The sequence below is a fragment of the Cherax quadricarinatus genome, chromosome 32 (assembly GCF_038502225.1).
Source record: "Cherax quadricarinatus isolate ZL_2023a chromosome 32, ASM3850222v1, whole genome shotgun sequence".
Classification (NCBI taxonomy): Eukaryota; Metazoa; Arthropoda; class Malacostraca; order Decapoda; family Parastacidae; genus Cherax; species Cherax quadricarinatus.
In genome coordinates, this window is record NC_091323.1 from 35,387,099 (window position 1) to 35,402,043 (window position 14,945).

A 14,945-nucleotide genomic window follows, 5' to 3' on the forward strand; every position below is an offset into this window, starting at 1 on the left:
ATACATCCCACCTCCAGGACTGTTACATCCCCACCCATCCTTCAGAGTGCAGACATTATACATCCCACCTCCAGGACTGTTACATCCCCACCCATCCTTCAGAGTGCAGACATTATACATCCCACCTTCAGGACTGTTACATCCCCACCCATCCTTCAGAGTGCAGACATTATACATCCCACCTTCAGGACTGTTACATCCCCACCCATCCTTCAGAGTGCAGACATTATACATCCCACCTCCAGGACTGTTACATCCCCACCCATCCTTCAGAGTGCAGACATTGTACATCCCACCTTCAGGACTGTTACATCCCCACCCATCCTTCAGAGTGCAGACATTATACATCCCACCTTCAGGACTGTTACATCCCCACCCATCCTTCAGAGTGCAGACATTATACATCCCACCTCCAGGACTGTTACATCCCCACCCATCCTTCAGAGTGCAGGCATTGTACATCCCACCTCCAGGACTGTTACATCCCCACCCATCCTTCAGAGTGTAGGCATTGTACATCCCACCTTCAGGACTGTTACATCCCCACCCATCCTTCAGAGTGCAGACATTATACATCCCACCTTCAGGACTGTTACATCCCCACCCATCCTTCAGAGTGCAGACATTATACATCCCACCTTCAGGACTGTTACATCCCCACCCATCCTTCAGAGTGCAGACATTATACATCCCACCTCCAGGACTGTTACATCCCCACCCATCCTTCAGAGTGCAGGCATTGTACATCCCACCTCCAGGACTGTTACATCCCCACCCATCCTTCAGAGTGCGGGCATTATACATCCCACCTCCAGGACTGTTACATCCCCACCCATCCTTCAGAGTGCGGGCATTATACATCCCACCTCCAGGACTGTTACATCCCCACCCATTCTTCAGAGTGCAGACATTATACATCCCACCTCCAGGACTGTTACATCCCCACCCATCCTTCAGAGTGCGGGCATTATACATCCCACCTCCAGGACTGTTACATCCCCACCCATTCTTCAGAGTGCAGACATTATACATCCCACCTCCAGGACTGTTACATCCCCACCCATCCTTCAGAGTGCGGGCATTATACATCCCACCTCCAGGACTGTTACATCCCCACCCATTCTTCAGAGTGCAGACATTATACATCCCACCTCCAGGACTGTTACATCCCCACCCATCCTTCAGAGTGCAGACATTATACATCCCACCTTCAGGACTGTTACATCCCCACCCATCCTTCAGAGTGCAGGCATTGTACATCCCACCTCCAGGACTGTTACATCCCCACCCATTCTTCAGAGTGCGGGCATTATACATCCCACCTCCAGGACTGTTACATCCCCACCCATCCTTCAGAGTGCAGGCATTATACATCCCACCTCCAGGACTGTTACATCCCCACCCATCCTTCAGAGTGCAGACATTATACATCCCACCTCCAGGACTGTTACATCCCCACCCATCCTTCAGAGTGCAGACATTATACATCCCACCTCCAGGACTGTTACATCCCCACCCATCCTTCAGAGTGCAGACATTATACATCCCACCTCCAGGACTGTTACATCCCCACCCATCCTTCAGAGTGCAGACATTATACATCCCATCTCCAGGACTGTTACATCCCCACCCATCCTTCAGAGTGCGGGCATTATACATCCCACCTCCAGGACTGTTACATCCCCACCCATTCTTCAGAGTGCAGACATTATACATCCCACCTCCAGGACTGTTACATCCCCACCCATCCTTCAGAGTGCGGGCATTATACATCCCACCTCCAGGACTGTTACATCCCCACCCATTCTTCAGAGTGCAGACATTATACATCCCACCTCCAGGACTGTTACATCCCCACCCATCCTTCAGAGTGCGGGCATTATACATCCCACCTCCAGGACTGTTACATCCCCACCCATCCTTCAGTGTACAGGCATTGTACATCCCACCTCCAGGACTGTTACATCCCCACCCATCCTTCAGTGTACAGGCATTGTACATCCCACCTCCAGGACTGTTACATCCCCACCCATCCTTCAGAGTGCAGACACTGTATATTGTACCTCCAGGACTTGAGTCTGGCTAACTTGATTCCCAGAATCCCTTCACAAAAGATACCGCGCTCATCTTGTGTTTTTCAACAAATTTATTGTTAAATTTACCCGAGTAGACATGATTGTTGCTAGGTATCTTTATAAACTGATTACTCTGTTTTTTCTCCAGATTAAATAAGCAAAAGCTGGAAAAGCTGCGTCAAGACTATGGGGAAAACTCAGAGACATACAAAGGCTTCCATCACATGTTTTGGGCGTTCTCCAAGGCTCAGCTCAGCCAAACCCTCACCAAAATACCAACGCCGGAAGTGGAACAACAAGCACTCCAAATTTCTCTTGTTATTCTTACTTATGCTGGTTTAAATCCAAATGGTAATTTTTCTTACACTGTTTTTATAAGGTTTAAGATGTTTGTTAATACAGTAGATCAGGTGTCTCCACCTGTGGCCTGCAGGCCACATGTGCCTCTTCTTGGAAATGGATACAGCCCTCACATTTTTAGGGCCCTGAAGCTTGAACTGTTACTGGGGCCCCTTCACAACACCTTCTCATACAGTAGACCCAAAATTTTTAACCAATGTGGACTAAAGTTACTTCTGGGGCCCCTCCAGGATTAGGGGCCATGAAGCTTAAGTTTTATGGTAGATCTGCCCCTGATTATGAATTCACTTTTATGTAGGTTCCACACTGCAGGAAGGTTGAGGACCACTGCAGTAGATAATTTTCTTAGAAAATACATGTACAAGAAAGATTCATTACAGTTGTGACCAGATATAAACATGTAAATAGTTCATTAGAACATAAGAACATAACTTGTAACTTGTTCAGCTGTCAAAACCTTATGCCCAGTTCCTGAACTCATTATGTACCTCTGTAATCTCACCCACAGGATGGGTATAGGGTGCATAATAAAGATAGTAAACTAAAAGAAAGATACAAAAGTAGCAATAGCATGGTTTACCCTGTTCTTTGGACAGGCAATACCTCTGGTGTCTCAGCCATGAAAGGAAAAGTTGCGGGTTTCTTGTCCTTGTTGCACCAGATCCCTTGATGAGATGTGGAAAAAGACAGATGTACATAATTCACAAAATTATAATGACACAATTGCAAACATGCCATACCACGGGCGGGGATTGAACTCATGGCAGGTGAGTCGTAAAACTCCAAGCCAGTGCATAAGTCACTGGGCCAGCTGGCTTATGTGCTGGCCTGGAGTTTTACGACTCGCTTGCAATGAGTTCAATTCCTGCCCGTGGTATGTTTTTTTTTTTTTTTTCAATGATGTACAGTTCAGGATATTTATTAGAGGAAACTTTTTGCCACAAGTGACTTAGGACTGAAGAAGCCACTAGTGGAGAAATGTTGCCTATAATAAATGTCCTGAACTGTACATTAGTATCTTCTTCCACATCTTGTTGGTATCACTATACCATTTTTCCCTTGACGAAATACTGTGCATTGTAACATTGTGAAATCAGAATCGCATTTAAATGCACCTCAACCAGAACTTCATCTTCAGTGTATTTAATCATAACTTTATAAATGTGTGCAAGTTTATCTGTTGTTGTAACCTGAATCAAAATTGTTCATAGCGGAAGCAGCAGTGACGAGTGATGACCAACAACTGACTATGGTGCAGGGTGTGGTAGAGCAGTGCATGAAGAGAGATCTCCTCCTCAATGAAACCTACCTCCAACTCATAAAACAGACTACAGATCATCCAGGTATTTGAACATACACTGCGGGAAACATTTCACCTGCATACTGAAAGCTCTGTCATAGAATATGGTTGATTAGAAATGGGCACTGACATTGATGAGTTTTGGATAAAGAATTGCAGTAAAAAAATTCATTATGTAGCACGGTATTGGTATTTGTATTTTCAGTGAGTAATTTTTTTTGTCTGTTATTATATACAGTATAGTATGTAATTATATATTTCCATTGTGAGTAGTGACTTATTCTTGGCCATTAACCATCTTGGAACATTTTTTCTCAAGATCCTAACTCCCGAGTTAACCTTCGACACTGGTCGCTGCTGACACTCTTCTGCTCTGTAATACCTCCTACTGATAAAACTATACGGAAATACTTGCGGGCGCACTTGCAGCGTTGTGCAACGGATTACGTATCTGAAGAAGGCAAATACGCTCGTTATGCTGAGAAGGTATATTGTAATTTTTTAAGCTTATACTGTAGTTTAAAGCCATTATACTATTTTCATAATACAGTTATGAAATACACTGTATAAGGAAACTATCAGTGAGTAAAATAGATTATTTTATGCACTTCTTGTCTCTTCCTCCCACCCAGTGTTTAATAAAAGCACTCAACAATCGACGCAGGCAGTGGGCACCTTCCAAGCAAGAGATTCTTTGTACCATAAATCGCAGACCAATTTATGCTAGGTTCCACTTCATGGATGGCCAGTTTCATTCCCTTGAATTTGATGCTTCAGCCACCGCTGCAGAAGTTGTTCAACTCATAATGCACAAAATTGGCTTAAAAAATACAGCTAAAGGTAATACAGTATATAGAGTACCCATATTTTATGTTCTCTTTTTTTCACCAAAGACAAAAAAACACTCTTCTACAGTGGCTGCCTTTGACTTAGGCAAAGCTAGATATGGTATAAAAGTAGTTAATTAACATTTATACTTACACTGTTAGTTTTCATTATCCATACTTATTGTAAAATACAGATTTCTAAATTAATTATTACCTATACAGGCTATTCAATCTATGAGATGTTGGGAACAACTGAACGATGTATAATATCAGAAGAGGTGTTGGCTGACGTCATGTCTAGATGGGAGCGATATCGCCAGTCCACCGCAGCCACGCAGCATCACACCCATCATATCTTCCTCTTTAAGGTATGTACGAAAAGAGGTAATCATTAAGTTGTGAAAGCACACTGAAGGAAGTAGTTGTAGACTTGAATTTGTATTTTAGGAGAGGGGGGGCTGTGCAATTCACTGATTGTTGGAATGAATAATGGCACTAAATTTATGAAAATTACTTTTAATATTTGCAAGTATTTTGGTATATATTTAGATTCTAATGCATTAGCATTAGAATCTAAATATATACCAAAATACTTACAATACCAATACATTTATACCAAAATACTTGACATGATTTGTCAAGATGAAACTAATGATATATTTAAATGGGCAATAAACAAAAGGCATACTACAAACATTACTGTATATGTATGTACAGATGCAGTCTGACCTCTTGTAATTTTCATGCATTCCAGTTAATGTACAGATTTCAGAAGATAAGAAAAACTTGTAAGATTTGTATCACTCAATATTTTTTTAATGATGACTTGGAACTCTTCCTGCAGAAACATCTTTTGTTGGAGTCGTGGCTTGATCTTAGTGATAATGTAGAGAAGGAGTTGCTCTATTTCCAAGTTCTCTACACTCTGCGTGCTGATAAATTCCCAGTCACACAGATGGAGGCTGTAAGTAGAAGTATTATGTATGTGTACATAGTAAAATTAGCACTGAAATAATAATTCTTAATATTCAGTCATGATGTATAAAGGGAAGACATTTTACAGGTACAGTCATGCATTGCTTAATTACTGGGATACGTTCTGAGAAATGTGTTAGGCAATTTCTTCGTCGTGCTAACGTCATGGAGTGTACTTACACAAACCTAGATGGTATAGCCTACCACACACCTTAGCTATATTTTTTTTTATTGTAGATTTGCTTGTAAGCAGATAATGCACCATGAACATTTCTTACTATTAATGAAAACCTTCTGATAAACATACGATGTATGAGGCTGCTGCCGGCGTAGTATGGCACACTGTTTTATAGTAAATTTTTTTATAAGTAGGAAGAGTACATTCTACATTAGTGATAAAAAGTACAATATAGTAAATACATAAACCAGTAACATAGTTGTTTATTATCATTATCAGTATTATGTACTGTACATAATTGTATATGCTATACTCTCATATGACTGGTAGTGCAGTAGGTTTGTTTACACCACTGTCGTATATGTGATTTGTCATTGACCTTAAGGTTGTGCGGCACATGACTGTAATAATAAATTCATCTAACTTATTATAATTTCTCTTAACCATTTTTAGGTGATGTTATGTTCCCTAAGAGCCCAGATAGAGCTGGGTAACTTCACTGGAGCAAACATGGACTATGGAGAGGTGATAGCACACACACTCTCACCACGGCTTTTATCAAATGTGACTCATGAGGCAGTGGCCATGCACCACCAGAGTTTGTTTAATATGGACTCACAAGAGGCAAAACAAGCCTTCCTCAATCTCATCAAATCTTGGCCATTGCACAGGGCCACAATATTTGATGTCACGGTAAGTTATAATCTTTTATTTTTGCGTGAAAATGGTTCTTTCTTTCTTTCTTTCAACACACCAGCCGTATCCCACCGAGGAGGGGTGGCCCAAAATGAAAAACAAAAGTTTCTCCTTTTACATTTAGTAATACACCTACCATCCGACTTATGACCTGCTCGACTTAAGACCACTCGACTTACGACCGTGTTTTTTATGCCAAATTTCTGGGAAATAAACAACTATTTGTGTTGTACACAGTGTTTATCCTAAACCTTACAGTATAAAATACAGTACTAACAACATAAAAAGTAAAGTAAAACATGAAATACCAAAATAAAACAATAAAATAAAGTCATTACAAAAATGTTTTGTTGATATTCAGTAGTAAAGTTCGACTTACGACCATTTCGACTTACGACTGGTCTCTCGGAACCGAACTCGGTCGTAAGTCGGATGGTAGGTGTATATAAAGGAGAAGGGGTTACTAGCCCCTTGCTCCCGGCATTTTAGTCGCCTCTTACGACATGCATGGCTTATGGAGGAAGAATTCTGTTTCAACTCCCCATGGAGGTGAAAATGGTTATAGCTATCAAACTAAGTGAGAGATGTGTTAAGGCAGTGCAAATCATTTCACATGCATTTTTTTTTCTTTCAACAAATGGGCTGTCTCCTACCTAGGGAGGGTGACCCAAAAAGAAAGAAAAAATCCCCAAAACGAAAATACTTTCATCATCATTCAACACTTTAACCTCACTCATATGTAATCACTGTTTTTGCAGAGGTGCCCAGATACAACAGCTTAGAAGCATATATAAAGATATAAAAAGTGACCAGAAATAATATAATAAACTCCATATAGAATATAATATCAGGGCCCCAATTATATATATACCGTCTTATTACACATCCCTCCAAACATGCATGTACATATATATATACTGGAGCTCTGTCCCTGCAAACACATGCCCTTCAATGGCCAAAGTAGAGGAAATCATGTTGTCTGAGTGTTATCAGACAAATATACTACTTAGTTAGTTTTGACATTGATAATTTATTGGAATTTTTAACTGAAGTTTGTTAATTTAACTTAGTTTGATAGTACAGTTGACTCTTTTTTAACAACTTAGAAAGGAACCAGGTAAACATTTTGTTAAGTGAACTGTGTCTTCCCAGAGAGGCTTGTGTCATAACCTGTGATGCAGACTGGGATAGGAATATTCTCTATCTAGTTCCTATCAATTTTGGAGGAGTATAAAATTCATAACTATGTACTACTGAGCTCATTAGAGATTGGCTTCCATCTCTCCCATTCCCTTCCTCATTCTTTCCCATACCTTTTTTTTTATTCTTCCATTCCCACTTCCTCTCAAATGCCTGATCCAGTTTCTATTCCAACTAAGGGACGTCAACATATGCTTTAAATGTCCAGTACATTGAAAGTCTTGCACTCTTACACTTAGGTCACACTACACATACATGTACACGTTTATTTATACACACTCATCTGAGTTTTCTTTGATTTTATCTTAATAGTTCTTGGTCTTATTACTTTTCCTTTTATATCCATGGGGAAGTGGAATAAGAATCTTTCCTCCGTAAGCCATGCGTGTTGTAAAAGTCAACTAAAATGCCGGGAACAATGGGCTAGTAACCCCTTTTCCTGTAAAGATTACTAAAAAGAATAAGAAGAAGAAAATTGTCAAAGTGGGAAGTCTGAATGTGCGTGGATGTTGTGCAAATGATAAGAAAGAGATGATTGTGGATGTTATGAATGAGAAGAAACTGGATGTCCTGGCTTTAAGTGAAACAAAGCTGAAGGGGGTGGGAGAGTTTCAATGGAGAGGAATAAATGGGATTAGGTCAGGGGTTTCAAATAGAATTAGAGCTAAAGAAGGAGTAGCAGTAATGTTGAAGGATAAGCTATGGCAGGAAAAGAGGGACCATAAATGTATTAATTCAAGGATTATGTGGAGTAAAATAAAGATTGGATATGATAAGTGGGTTATAATAAGCATGTATGCACCTGGAGAAGAGAGAAGTGTAGAGGAGAGAGATTTTGGGAAATGTTGAGTGAATGCGTGGGGAGTTTTGAATCAAGTGTGAGAGTAATGGTGGTTGGGGATTTCAATGCTAAAGTGGGTAAAAATGTTATGGAGGGAGTAGTAGGTAAATTTGGGGTGCCAGGGGTAAATGTAAATGGGGAGCCTTTAATTGAGCTATGTGTAGAAAGAGATTTGGTAATAAGTAATACATATTTTATGAAAAAGAGGATAAATAAATATACAAGGTATGATGTAGCACGTAATGAAAGTAGTTTATTAGATTATGTATTGGTGGATAAAAGGTTGATGGGTAGGCTCCAGGATGTACATGTTTATAGAGGGGCAACTGATATATCGGATCATTATTTAGTTGTAGCTACAGTTAGAGTAAGAGGTAGATGGGAAAAGAGGAAGGTGGCAACAACAAGTAAGAGGGAGGTGAAAGTATATAAACTAAGGGAGGAGGAAGTTCAGGTGAGATATAAGTGACTATTGGCAGAAAGGTAGGCTAGTGCAAAGATGAGTAGTGGGGGGGTTGAAGAGGGTTGGAATAGTTTTAAAAATGCAGTATTAGAATGTGGGGCAGAAGTTTGTGGTTATAGGAGGGTGGGGGCAGGAGGAAAGAGGAGTGATTGGTGGAACGATTAAGTAAAGGGTGTGATAAAAGAGAAAAAGGTAGCTTATGAGAGGTTTTTACAAAGCAGAAGTGTTATAAGAAGAGCAGAGTATATGGAGAGTAAAAGAAAGGTAAAGAGAGTGCAAAAGGAGAGCAGATGATAGAGCGGGAGAGGCACTGTCAAGAAATTTTAATGAAAATAAGAAAAAATTTTGGAGTGAGTTAAACAAATTAAGAAAGCCTAGGGAAAGTATGGATTTGTCAGTTAAAAACAGAGTAGGGGAGTTAGTAGATGGGGAGATGGAGGTATTAGGTAGATGGCGAGAATATTTTGAGTAACTTTTAAATGTTAAGGAAGAAAGAGAGGCAGTAATTTCATGCACTGGTCAGGGAGGTATACCATCTTTTAGGAGTGAAGAAGAGCAGAATGTAAGTGTGGGGGAGGTACATGAGGCATTACGTAGAATGAAAGGGGGTAAAGCAGCAGTGTTGGAGTGGTTGGTACTTTTGTTTAATAAATGTATGAAAGAGGGGAAGGTACCTAGGGATTGGTGGAGAGCATGTATAGTCCCTTTATATAAAGGGAAAGGGGACAAAAGAGACTGTAAAAATTATAGAGGAATAAGTTTACTGAGTATACCAGGAAAAGTGTACGGTAGGGTTATAATTGAAAGTATTAGAGGCAAGACAGAATGTAGGATTGCGGATGAGCAAGGAGGTTTCAGAGTGGGTAGGGGATGTGTAGATCAAGTGTTTACATTGAAACATATATGTGAACAGTATTTAGATAAAGGTAGGGAAGTTTTTATTGCATTTATGGATTTAGAAAAGGCATATGATAGAGTGGACAGAGGAGCAATGTGGCAGATGTTGCAAGTATATGGAATAGGTGGTAAGTTATTAAATGCTGTAAAGAGTTTTTATGAGGATAGTGAGGCTCAAGTTAGGGTGTGTAGTAGAGAGGAAGACTACTTCCCAGTAAAAGTAGGTCTTAGACAGGGATGTGTAATGTCACCATGGTTGTTTAATATATTTATAGATGGGGTTGTAAAGGAAGTAAATGCTAGGGTGTTCGGGAGAGGGGTGGGATTAAATTTTGGGGAATCAAATTCAAAATGGGAATTGACACAGTTACTTTTTGCTGATGATACTGTGCTTATGGGAGATTCTAAAGAAAAATTGCAAAGGTTAGTGGATGAGTTTGGGAATGTGTGTAAAGGTAGAAAGTTGAAAGTGAACATAGAAAAGAGTAAGGTGATGAGGGTATCAAATGATTTAGATAAAGAAAAATTGGATATCAAATTGGGGAGGAGGAGTATGGAAGAAGTGAATGTTTTCAGATATTTGGGAGTTGACGTGTCGGCGGATGGATTTATGAAGGATGAGGTTAATCATAGAATTGATGAGGGAAAAAAGGTGAGTGGTGCGTTGAGGTATATGTGGAGTCAAAAAACGTTATCTATGGAGGCAAAGAAGGGAATGTATGAAAGTATAATAGTACCAACGCTCTTATATGGGTCTGAAGCTTGGGTGGTAAATGCAGCAGCGAGGAGACGGTTGGAGGCAGTGGAGATGTCCTGTTTAAGGGCAATGTGTGGTGTAAATATTATGCAGAAAATTCAGTGTGGAAATTAGGAAAAGGTGTGGAGTTAATAAAAGTATTAGTCAGAGGGCAGAAGAGGGGTTGTTAAGGTGGTTTGGTCATTTAGAGAGAATGGATCAAAGTAGAATGACATGGAAAGCATATAAATCTATAGGGGAAGGAAGGCGGGATAGGGGTCGTCCTCGAAAGGGTTGGAGAGAGAGGGTAAAGGAGGTTTTGTGGGCAAGGGGCTTGGACTTCCAGCAAGCGTGCGTGAGCGTGTTAGATAGGAGTGAATGGAGACGAATGGTACTTGGGACCTGACGATCTGTTGGAGTGTGAGCAGGGTAATATTTAGTGAAGGGATTCAGGGAAACCGGTTATTTTCATATAGTCGGACTTGAGTCCTGGAAATGGGAAGTACAATGCCTGCACTTTAACCCTTTGAGGGTCGACAGGCCCTCTCCGAAACTCGTTCTCAGGGTCGTCCAAATTTAAAAAAAAAAAAAAATATTTTCTCTTATGAAAAGATAGAGAATCTTTTCCCGATCATAACGACACCAAAAGTTTGAAATTTGATAGAAAACTTACGGAATTATGCTCTCGCAAAGTTAGCGGTCTCGGCGATGTTTACGGATCGGCGATTTTGCCCACTTTGAGCCCCATTTTCGGCCAATTTCACTGTACTAGTCGACAAAAAACATGAATATTTCGCTAGAACTCCATTTTTTCTATCGAATGGGTGCAAGAAACCACCCATTTATAAATTCAACTATCCAGTACAGTGGTCAGAATTTAGCAATTTTGCCAATTTCACACAAATTTCAAAAGATGCCAATTTCGGAATAGGGTCCAGAATAAACAAGAAAGACATTCCTGGCACTAAAATGACATTTCCTCTAGTCATTAGTCACGTCTCAAGGCCCCTCTTATATTCTTTTGCTTTCCACTTTGAATTTTTATTCTCACAAAAAATATAAGATTTACTGTTATGCAGACTACTGCATTAGTGTAAAAAATGGTATAAATATTATTGGTGCACTTGTGAAAGAATATTAGACTCACCAGTTGACGTATATTGCACGCTTGGCACGATTTGTTTACTTTTGAAGTTTGGTAAAAATCGAACATTTCTGCTACTTTGAGCTCAATTTCAAGGCACCTTTCATTGTAAAACCAGTCAAAATCATCTCAATTTCAGTAATATGTCTTCCATTCTATAAAATGAGACCAAGAAAACTAGAATACAACAATAAATACTATACGAAAATACACTGTAAAGTCACTGATTTATTAAAAAAAAATGGAAAAAGTTTTTTTTTTCTCATTATGCACCGTGTGCTGCAGGATTTTTTTTAGACTGTGCACACTGACCACATAGACCCATTCTTTCATATGAAGGCCTACCAGCTTTCTCCCACTAGATTTGAGGTCGCTAGAATTTATGAGTACTAGTACGTCAAAAACCCCTACGCGTAAGACGTACTAGTACGACGAAAACCCTCAAAGGGTTAAAGGAGGGGTTTGGGATATTGGCAGTTTGGAGGGATATGTTGTGTATCTTTATATGTGTATGCTTCTAAACTGTTGTATTCTGAGCACCTCTGCAAAAACAGTGATAATGTGTGAGTGTGGTGAAAGTGTTGAATGATGATGAAAGTATTTTCTTTTTGGGGATTTTCTTTCTTTTTTGGGTCACCCTGCCTCGGTGGGAGACGGCCGACTTGTTGAAAAAAAAAAATACACACACACACACACACACAAAACAGTTCATCATAACATCCATACATACAGAATAGCCAGCATGAATTTACATTTATTTGATCTCAAGATTCAGAAAGTTTTCTCTGTTTCAGCTAGAAATATAAATATTTCACAAGCACATTGTTTTAAAAATCTTATTCTGGTGACCAAAAAAATTTTAGAATCTAATATTTAGAAGGGATTTTGGCATTCTCTTTTAAGAGTCACGTGAAAATGCAAAGTGTAGTTTAGGTTTGTGTACCTTGACAAGGGAGCAGTGGTTATCAGAAAAAACTAAAGTACAAAGGGAAGGGCATACTAAAGAGATCTAATGTTTTGTTTTTTAAAGCCCTGGCCATCTCCCACCGAGGAAGGGTGACCTAAAAAGAAAACGAAAATTTTTCCTTTTACATTTAGTAATTTACACAGGAGAAGGGGTTACTAGCCCCTTGCTTCCTTCATGAATATTATTTTTTTTTTATTATCACACTGGCCGATTCCCACCAAGGCAGGGTGGCCCGAAAAAGAAAAACTTTCACCATCATTCACTCCATCACTGTTTTTAAACTGCAACATTAACACCCCTCCTTCAGAGTGGAGGCACTGTACTTCCCATCTCCAGGACTCAAGTCCAGCCTGCCGGTTTCCCTGAACCCCTTCATAAATGTTACTTTGCTCACACTCCAACAGCACGTCAAGTATTAAAAACCATTTGTCTCCATTCACTCCTATCAAACACGCTCACGCATGCCTGCTGGAAGTCCAAGCCCCTCGCACACAAAACCTCCTTTACCCTCTCCCTCCAACCTTTCCTAGGCCGACCCCTACCCCGCCTTCCTTCCACTACAGATGGGGTAGGGGTTGGCCTAGGAAAGGTTGGAGGAAGGGGGTAAAGGAGGTTTTGTGTGTGAGGGGCTTGGACTTCCAGCAGGCATGCGTGAGCATGTTTGATAGGAGTGTTACTAAATTATGGATTTTCTTTAAATAAATAATTTGCTGTGAGGCAAGTGAGTTGTGATGTAACACTTGTAAAATTACCTAATATTTTTCTCCTAATTTGAGTTGAATACATGTTGAAGAGGTAATAACTGTGCCTTACATATTTCTTTTAGACTCTTATATTTATAGAGGTTTGATTATATATATTTTCTCTCCCTCAGCAATCATTTACCTCCAACTGGCCAAAGGTTCTCTGGCTAGCTATTGATGAGAGCGGCGTCCACTTGCTGGAACACCGTTCAAGAAATGTCCTCTGTACGTATGAGTACGACTATATTCTGAATTACTCGGCTTCCATCACAGCTCTCATGATTATTACTGGATCAACACGAAAACAGAGCAAAATTATTCTCAACACTACACAGGTAAAGAAAAAAAGTTTGTCTTGAGGTATGGAAACATTGAAGGATCATTATGCCTTGAAGTAGTATATTGATTTATAAAATGTACATTGTTATTATTGCATACATTTGGTTCTATTTTTTCATTATCTAACATGATACACTATATTATCATATTTTTTTTTCTTAATATCAGTCAACAAGACCATTTTCAATGTTTAAACTTGTTTTTTGTATCTTATTTTGGATATCTTTGACATGTCTTTTGAGTTTTCTATTTTGTCCACATGGTTTTTAGGTGTACACATCACACTACTGTGGCATATTTCAATTTTGGTCAAATGTGAAGATAAAAACGAGTCATAATACCATGACTGGAACAATAAACAAATAACTTACACAGGAGAATGAACTTCCTGTAATAATATTAAAAATAATAATAATTGTGTATTGTTTTGACCAAAAATAAAAAGGGAGAGTTTTTCCTATTCACTGATTTCTGCTTTAAGTCCTAAACTGCAAGATTTTTTTTATGTGCTTTAATTAGTGCTGCTATTTTTTCAGGCTTTTATGATCGCTACTTTAATCAAAGACTACACAGAAGTTTTGAGGGAGAATCTTGGCGTGAGCAGCGATGGTCCTCCTCCTGCTGGACTAATGGCACCACCTGCAGCACAAGAAGCGGTACCTCAGGAACCCCGACGTTCCCGCCCTCACAGTATTATGGCTCGACCACCACCCACGTTAACGGAAGAACTGGTCACTCAGTGATCCCCTCGTACTTGTTGTTTCTGTCATCCACACTCCACTTAATTCTTTGAATATCTTTACAATATTGTTAATTGAGCCTTTACTTAAAATTATGACTTTCTGCAAAATACTGACAAATTCTGTACTGCTGTATTTATCCTTGAAATAATTGTATGAGTAAGGCTGACTAATAATCATATGATTACTTTAAAAAAATATTACTTTCAGACAGAGAGGTTAAGTGCCAGAATAATCATACAGTATTTAACAAAAAAGATATGTTGTGATAATATACAGTGTCAATTCATAATTTTTGTCAGTTTGTGTTTCAAAGATGGATACTGTAATAGTGCAGTCAGTAGTAGCAGTTTGAATATTATTTAATCCAGTTTACAGTACCTGAGAATACTTGATAAATGACAAGTTAATATGTACTGTAACTTTAACTTTGTGAGTTACTAAAGAATTTTCAATCAAATTTG

General features: G+C 39.4%; 1 protein-coding gene across 2 annotated transcripts in view; it reads left to right on the forward strand.

The window, feature by feature from the left end:
• Positions 1 to 14,945, forward strand: part of Myo81F (Myosin 81F) — a 243,317-nt gene extending 228,372 nt beyond the window's left edge. For both annotated transcript variants that reach the window (XM_070090678.1, XM_070090679.1), the window contains 9 exons: positions 2,224 to 2,426; positions 3,647 to 3,778; positions 4,055 to 4,221; positions 4,368 to 4,575; positions 4,785 to 4,930; positions 5,407 to 5,526; positions 6,169 to 6,408; positions 13,534 to 13,737; positions 14,278 to 14,945. In XM_070090678.1, coding sequence (XP_069946779.1) covers positions 2,224 to 2,426; positions 3,647 to 3,778; positions 4,055 to 4,221; positions 4,368 to 4,575; positions 4,785 to 4,930; positions 5,407 to 5,526; positions 6,169 to 6,408; positions 13,534 to 13,737; positions 14,278 to 14,484 — 1,627 coding nt within the window. In that variant the 3' untranslated portion in view covers positions 14,485 to 14,945. The remainder of the gene's footprint in view (positions 1 to 2,223; positions 2,427 to 3,646; positions 3,779 to 4,054; positions 4,222 to 4,367; positions 4,576 to 4,784; positions 4,931 to 5,406; positions 5,527 to 6,168; positions 6,409 to 13,533; positions 13,738 to 14,277) is intronic.